The following is an 8185-nucleotide window of genomic DNA, read 5'->3' as shown; positions in this document are numbered from 1 at the left end:
TATGCACATCAGGCAAGCACTCTCACACCTTCAGCCTTCTTTTGTTGTTGGATAAGTTAGTTTTGCTGAGCTCACTTCTATCTGCAAATTAGGGTTGATACTATTTAGCAAGGTTGTAATGAGGACTGGAAATAATGTAAGTAAGTGGAGCTCCATAAAAAGAATCTAATTTTTGGCTTATGGCTTTATTAGTCTGTAAGTGCAGGTGGTCATATTTGTATAGTGTTTCAAGCGAGTGAATGTCCTCGGCTTCCTGTTCAACTCATGCTTACTGAGCACCGTGACCCCTAAGTGCTGTTCACGAGGCATTGCTCGCCTATTTTTCTCAGACATTTTTCCTACGTAAAACATATGCTATGGTTCAACTTCAGAAAGTTTCTCATTTGTCCCTTTTTTCTGAGACTCCATCATCCTGCCTGGCCTGTGGCAGCAGGTGTTTAGCCGTGTTGAGCTGAGCTGAATAATTTAGTGAGGAAAGAAACACACACGCATGCACACACACACACACACACACACACACACTAAGTAAAACCTGGAAGTCTGTCATGAGAGCACTAACACGAACAAAGTGTCTTGAACTGCAGATCAGGCAACATTAATGTTGAGTAAGCGTGCGGGTAATGCCCTGGGGAATAGATAAACTTAATCTGGGCTCTGATTATGGGAACTGAGGAAAAGGCTTTCGAGACAGACGTCACAGTGTGAATTGAGGTATATGCGTATATGCTGTAGAAGTGAGGGGTGTATCTTATAATAAGTTATTTCTGGGGCAAGAGGAGAGTTGATGAATGGGTCCCGATGAGCCACATTTTGATGAGACCAACCAGTCTTTATTGTTTCCAAGCGTTTCTGAAAACACTGCCTTGAATTCGGTCTGAGTGGGTAGCGGGAATGAGAGAAACAGCAGGTGAGAGAGTGGGAGGATGGTTGACATGCAGAAGGGAACTTAGTGGCCAGCCACAAGGCACTACTCACCACGCCCCGCCCATCGACCACGCCCACCAAAGCCCCGCCCCCGAGCTGCAAGCCGCTTCTCTTCCACGCCAGCGACGGAAGCGGCTGTCCCAGGTCAATCGGGCCGGAGGTGGCTTGCGGGCCGCATGGCAGGAGCTCCGGGCGGCGGCGAGCCAGGCCCTGCGGCGGGCGATCCGCTGCTGCAGCGACCGGACTCCGGCCAGGGTTCGCCCGAGCCGCCGGCTCGCGGGAAGCCCCAGCAGGGCTTCCTCTCCAGCCTCTTCCCCCGGGACCAGAGTTGTCCGCTCATGCTCCAGAAGACGCTGGAGACAAGTAGGAGCCGCGCGACCTGGAGGCTGGGGTCGGGGTGGCACAGGACCCGGGGGCGAGGAAGGGCCGGGACCCCACTCACTGATCCTCGGCTGCGCTGCCGCCCCAGAGCTGAGTGGGCGGGAGAGGGCGTGGGCCCCCGCCCCACTGGCGCTTGTGAAGGCCAGGGCTGGGCGTCTGCCCTTCTGGGTCACACTAGTTTCTTATGTAAGTTATGCAGCTGCACGGGCTCTAGGGTGCAGGTGAGAGAGCTGGAAATAACTCCATTAATAAGGCAGTTCTACTTCTGGCTGTGCACTCCTTCCCTGGGGTGTGTGTGTGTGTGTGTGTGTGTGTGGCGGGGGTGGGGTGGGGTATTCTTTACCCTTCGTTCACTGCAGTAGGGACAGGGGCGAATGCTAGACTAGAAACTTTTGAAAACCCTCGTGTTTATGCACCTACGTCCATTTTTCTAGGGAGATTCCTAGCTTCATCATATTCTCTAAGAAGCCTGTGATAACTAAGAGGTTTATTATTGCCGCGGGTCAGGCAGGCCCACTGTTTCCTACGGAGCAATTTATCTCCAGTCTGGGGAGACTGCCTGCCTTGCACCTCTGCATCCGCATAGATTGCCTGTCTACCACAGATTTACTTAGGAAAGTAAGATTGAAATGTATTTGTCTCCAAAAAATAGTTACCGTTTTGTAGTTTAATCGGTCATAATTTTTGTTTGTTTTTTGAGACAGGGTTTCTCTGTGTAGCCCTGGCCGTCCTGGAGCTCACTCTGTAGACCAGGCTGGCCTCGAACTCAAATCCACCTGCCTCTGCCTCCCAAGTGCTGGGATTATAGGCATGCGCCACCACTGCCCGGCATGAATCGGTCATAATTTAATAATCAACTGATCAAAGACTTTACTGTCTTTTAAAAGTTCTTTTTCTTTACTTTATTTTTGTGTGTGATTATTTTGCCTGCATGTATGTCTGTGCACTATCTGCATTCCTGTGAGCTACTTTGCAGGTGCTGGGAACTCAACCTGGGTCCTCAGCCAGAACAGCAGGTGCTACTAACCACTGAGCCATCTTTTTAGCTCACTCGTCTGCCTGCCTGTCTCTGCCTGCCTGCCTGCCTCCCTCCCTCCCTCTTCCCTCCCTCCTTTCCTCCTTCCTTCCCTCCCTCCCTTCTCCCTCCCTCCCTCCCAGAGGTGAGGACTGAACCCAAACCTCCTGCTTACCAGGCAAGGCCCTACCACTGGGCTCAATTCCTTAGCCACCTTTCTTCTCTCTTGTTGACCAGAGACTCACATTTCTGCTTGCCAACCCTCACTGAAGAACTTTGGTTGGCAGGTCCCATTGGGGTGTGGTACTCTGTGAGGCATGATGTTACCACAGAGCACAGTGTGGGCGCTGCCTGCCTCTAGCCTAGGTACTCTCCTTGGTTTGTTTCTCTAACCGTGGCCCAGGATGCCCCTCCCCTGGTCTCCTAACACAAGCTGTAATGTGAAGAGTTTAGTCAGTTAAGCAAAACCAACCTTTTATAAAGACGAATGTGGGGAACCATCTTAGTATTTGTATTTATGCTCCTGTTTCACCAAGTATTGATTGAATTGGTGCTAACTTACATGTTTATTCCCGTTCTGGAATCTGGTTTAGGATGGTGTGACTTAGTTTGCAATGCTGTGACTTATTTTGCAATGCTGCTATTTGGTTGCTCTAGTTGCTGCTATATTTTCTAATGAGCATCCTTAATATCGTTGTAGATCCGTATGTCAAACTTCTGCTTGATGCTATGAAACACTCAGGTTGGTAAGTAAATCTTTTTTAAAAAGTCACTGTTTATTTCTGGAAGCCCTCCCTCCCCCCAGTAGGAGCAGAGCTGTTATACTTGGGATTTCTCGCTTGGGACCACAGGCTTCTCCGTCAACAGTGGTGGGCCGTGTGCTCTCCCGCTGACCTTGTTTTCTCCTGCTGTCTTTTGTCCCAGCTCAGTCTCTGGCACTGCTGTTCACTCTGAATATTAGTAAAGGCCATACCCACAGTCTGTCTTGTAAGTAATTGCTACTAGACATGGCCTCTCCACTCCTCCAGCCTTGTGGTGAGGAGACCTTGGCTTGGACTAGTTAGTAGGAGGCTTCCAGATGTTAGCGACGAGGAGGTTAGAGGCGAGAGCTTCTGATATCTCATTCTTACCACTCTGGCCCAAGGGCGGAAACTCTGTCTTTCCATTGTGGTCCTAGGCAGGTGATGGATGCGGTCCTAGGCAGGATCTAGTGGCCTGATGGATCCTCATGGAATCTGAGGTAGTATACGGACTCTGGAGAGACAATCTCCTTTAGTCTAGAGATGAGACAGCTGGGTTGTGTCCGTGTTATATGGTGATGAGAGAGGGCTGTGCTGTGCAGTCCCGGGTGTCCTGGCAGGGGCTGCTCATGTCTCTCCGTCCTTTCCAGTGCTGTGAACAGAGGGAGACACTTTTCCTGCGAAGTCTGTGATGGAAACGTCAGTGGAGGCTTTGATGCATCTACATCTCAGGTGCGTTTCTCTGCTGAGTTCCCTTCCCCGTCTCTCCCTTCCGATATGCGCCGGACACTTTTCACACACCATCCATCCTGTCTGGCAGTCTTAGCGCGGGACTTTTAAAGTGGGATCTGTCCTGGTCCTTACTCTTAAGGAGTGCTGCTCTTCCAAAGGAGGTGAGACCCGAACTCAAGTGGTGAGAAATGTGAGTCAGGTTAGAATACTGCGCTGTGGTCACTTTCTGTGGCTGTAACAGGCAGCTGAGAAATTGGACTTAGGCGGAGGCAAGAGTTACTATGGCTTCAGTCCGTGGTCACGTGACCCATTGCCTCTGGTGTGTGCCATGGGGAACTATCTACACTGCCATCAATGTCACAATAGCCCCTCATAGGCAGTGATTTAACTGCCTTCCACTGGGTACCACTTATGTAGTGACACAGGTTAACCCGTCCTTTGGGGCAGGAGAGAGGGGTTCTGAACACCGGCTGCTTTCCCATAGGGCAAGGTTTAGTTCCCAGCACCCACATGACAGCTCACAACCATCAGAAAATCCAACACCCGCTTCTGGCCCCTGCAGACATACATGTGGTGGGCAGACATACATGCAGACAAAACACACATAGACACACAAAGAAAATAAAAGGTGCTGCTCCTTTAGCTCCTAGGCCGATGGAAGGTCTCCGGTCGGTCAGGTCCAAACTGTGGCACATGGTTACCACAACAGGACAGTGAGGTGTTGATTGACAGCTAGATTACACAGCCTCTGCAAAAAGAAGGCAAATGCTGCTAACCAAAACCGTAGGAACCCACAGGCCTGTTGAGGAGTAGCAAGCTGTGTAGTTTGGCCAGAGGGTGGGGACACCACGTGGGAAACAGTGGTGGAGAATTGCAGACAGATGTGAGCTGTGTGGTCAGCAGCCGTGAATGTTGGGGTATGGAGTACTACCACATAAGGTAACTTTTGAGTGGAGGACTCAAGATTCTTTTCATGCTGTCGATAATGACTGCATCTATTTTTTAGTCTGTGATTAGAATTAAATTAGTTATCCGTGATAAAGTTGTTTCTAATGGTGCCTAACCCACTAGTGAGTTTTAAGTTACTGGAGAGTTTTGACGGTGTTGACAGGTGGATTAGGTGTTGTGACCAAGGTAGTTGAGGGTAGTGTATGTAACTTTCTAGTTTGAATATATAACCGACATTTGACCCCACTTGACTGTTTTCTGCTGGATAATTTAATGAATATTTGGTTATTCATACTCTCTGCAATAATTATGGGTGACCACTGTGGATTTTAGAGTGATTTTAGGTTACTTACTCCTCTGCAGGGATTAAGTAGAGTGAGTATTTTGAGAGCTGGGGCTGTAGCTCACTTGGTAAAGACCTTATCTAGCTTCTTACATGGGCCTTACCTGGACCCCTGAACCCAGCCCGTAATACTGCATAATCCCTTCTTGGTGGCATATATCTGTAATCTCAGTACTCAGGAGTTGGAGCTTGAAGATCAGAAGTTCAAGGCCCCCCTCAGCCTAGTCTAGGCCAGCTGGACTAGAGATCCCATCTTAGGAAAAAAAACAGAGTGAACGCTTTGAACTTTAAACTCTCGGCAGTGTTAAACACAGTCATGCACTATTTCATCCTATTTTAAATTGCATTTTTTATTATGAAGTCTTCCATTTACCCAGGAAATTAGAAAGCCTGTGAGTACACTTTCAGTAACAGGGAAGCTCCTGCATATGTAGCTACCTACCATGCAGATGTGAGGAGTGGAGCGTGCTCAGGACTGCAGATAACCGTGTGGTCATCTTGAGTCACAGCCTTACCCCACTGTGGGTACCGTGGGTACTGTGGGTACCGTGGGTGCCGTGGGTACCGTGGTTACTGTGGGTACCGTGGGTACCGTGGGTACCGTGGGTACCGTGGGTACCGTGGGTACTGTGGGTACTGTGGGTACTGTGGATACTATGGGTATCGTTCCTGCTTCTCTGGAGTGCTTTTCCCACCCACCCACGCATGCATATTGTGTAGTCGCTGGCTTTTTGCTTCATACATGGACTACTCTGAGTTACTTGGACTGTGTTTTGAACACATTCTTTGTGGTTCTGTGAAATATAAAATCCTGCAGAAAGTAGTCCCTGTAAGTCAGCTGCTTGGCTCATCATTGTGAAATTTTCCATGCTACTGTGTGGCCCTCACTGGTTTACTTAGCTTCACTTGTATACTGTTCCCCTGTGTTTGCATCAGAGCTCACCCATACTGTTTCTAACCTGGTAATTGTGCGAGGTAATGCTACAGATATTCTTGAACCTTCCCTCCTGGGGATATTTGCAAGTGTCTCCGAGATACAAGTCTGAGTAGAATCACAGAGTCATAGCGTGGAACCATGGCTCAGAATCGCAGGGTCATAGCGTATGTGGAACCGTGACTCAGAATTTTAGGGTCATAGCATACACAGAACAGAATGGTAGCTCGGAATCGCAGGGTCTTAGCGAACGCAGAACAGAACAGTGGCTCAGAATCGCAGGGTATTAGCATGCTCAGAACAGTGGCTTGGATCCTCAGCCTCAGAGCATATGTATGCGGAACAGTGGTTTCATGTACATTCTCCTGGCTGCTCCTTTGCTGATGTTCTCTTCCACCCTTGAATGTTGAAGCCCCGCAGCCCTTTCTTCTTCTGTGTTCAGCGGAGGGGGGTCTTATTTCTCTTTGAAGTCAGAGTTCTTTTTTTTTTTTTTCCGAGACAAAGTTTTTCTGTATAGTCCTGGCTGTCCTGGAACTCACTCTGTAGACCAGGCTGGCCTCGAACTCAGAAATCCGCCTGCCTCTGCCTCCCAAGTGCTGGGATTAAAGGCGTGCGCCACCACCGCCCGGTGAAGTCAGAGTTCTGTTTTGAGTGTTCTGCCTGTGTATTTGAGTGTTCGCTTCCACTTCCACTTGGATTGTCTTACAGATAGCTTAGACCCCGGGCTGGAGAGATGGCTCAGCGGTCAAGAGCACTGACTGCTCTTCCAGAGGTCCTGAGTGCAATTCCCAGCAACCACATGGTGGCTCACAGCTATCTGTAATGGGATCTAATGCCTTCTTTGCGTGTCTTTGAAGACAGCTACAGTGTGCTTACACACATAAAATAAATACGTACATCTTAAAAATTAAAAAAAAATGTAGTTCATGGATACCCCCATATTTAAGAAAAAGCGCCTTAGACCCTGTGTGTCCAAGTTCACCTTGGTGATTGTTCATCCAATATGTTTTTGTTGTTGTTGTTGTTGTTTTTGTTTTGACACAAGCCTGGTGTAGCCTAGGCTGGTCTCTATATAGCTCAGGCTAGCTGAGACGATGTACCCCAGCTCTACGTTCTGGGATCACATAAATGACCCACCACGCTCAGCTTGATTTTAGACATCTCACTTATAGAATTTACACATTTATAGGTACTTTTGCTTCCTTCCTTATTTCTAACTCAAATTTTGTTCAATTTAACTCCTAAATTATCTTTTAGCTCCTGCCATTCTTGCCTAAAAATGCTGTCTTCCTCCTCTTGCCTAGAATACCATGTTGGCTAGGGTCAGGGTCAGGGTCATGATTAGGATTAGGGTCGGAATGGTGGCTCAGAATCTCAGGGTCTTAGTGTATGTGGGATGGTGGCTCAGAATTGCGGGGTATTAGCATGCACAGAACAGGGTCATGGCCATGGTTAGGGTTAGGGTTAGGCTTAGGGATAGGGTTAGAGGAGTTGGTTAGGGTTAAGTGTAGAGTTAGTGTTAGGGTCATAGTTAGGCTTAAGGTTGGGGTCATGGTCTTGGTCGGGGTCAGGGTTAGGGTTAGAGGGCTTAGGGTTAAGGTTAAGGGTCATGGTTAGGGTTAGGGTTAGGATTAGGGTCATGGTCATGGGTAGGCTCTGGGTTAGGGTTAGAGGGGTTAGAGTTAGGATCAAGGTTAGGCTTAGGGCCTCTACTTAGTTTCTCTGAACACAGCTTTGGTCACCTCTCACTTATTTTGGCAGGGTACTTTTAAGGGTAAACACAAAAGCATGCCCTGGTTCAGCGGTTCTCCTGGAGGCTTCTGACTGCTATAGAGTAGACAGGGTCTGTGTGGTCTGTGTGGTGCAGCCTCAGCCGATTTCACCAGCCTGGCTCAGCCTTCGGTCCCTTGGCTCCTGCTCTTGGTTCCGCTCTCACTTCTTGTGAGTTCTCTCCGTCCAGTCCCCTTTGTCCTTTGCACACGTGGTCCCTGCTCCCTTTCCTCTGTTTCCTCAGCTCTCTATTTTACTCTTAAAACAAATTTTTAATTTTTGATTTAAATAGTTGCCTTTTGAGAATATAGTACATCATTTTCCCTTTCTCTTCCTCCCCCCTCCCCCAATCCCTCTCAGGTAACTCCTTCCCAACCCTGCTGTCTTTCAAATTTCAT

At 48.6% G+C, this 8185-nt stretch overlaps 1 protein-coding gene across 1 annotated transcript in view; it reads left to right on the top strand.

The window, feature by feature from the left end:
- Positions 1-1009: 1009 nt before the first annotated feature.
- The window catches only part of Atp23 (ATP23 metallopeptidase and ATP synthase assembly factor homolog), an 18570-nt gene continuing 11394 nt past the window's right edge, over positions 1010-8185 (top strand). Inside the window, exons 1-3 of the mRNA XM_031350037.1 lie at positions 1010-1287; positions 3021-3066; positions 3711-3792. Coding sequence (XP_031205897.1) covers positions 1101-1287; positions 3021-3066; positions 3711-3792 — 315 coding nt within the window. The 5' untranslated portion in view covers positions 1010-1100. The remainder of the gene's footprint in view (positions 1288-3020; positions 3067-3710; positions 3793-8185) is intronic.

The sequence above is a fragment of the Mastomys coucha genome, unplaced genomic scaffold, assembly GCF_008632895.1.
Source record: "Mastomys coucha isolate ucsf_1 unplaced genomic scaffold, UCSF_Mcou_1 pScaffold4, whole genome shotgun sequence".
NCBI classification, from domain to species: Eukaryota; Metazoa; Chordata; class Mammalia; order Rodentia; family Muridae; genus Mastomys; species Mastomys coucha.
Note: the sequence above shows the minus strand (reverse complement) of the source record. Positions and strands in the feature narration are given on the sequence as shown.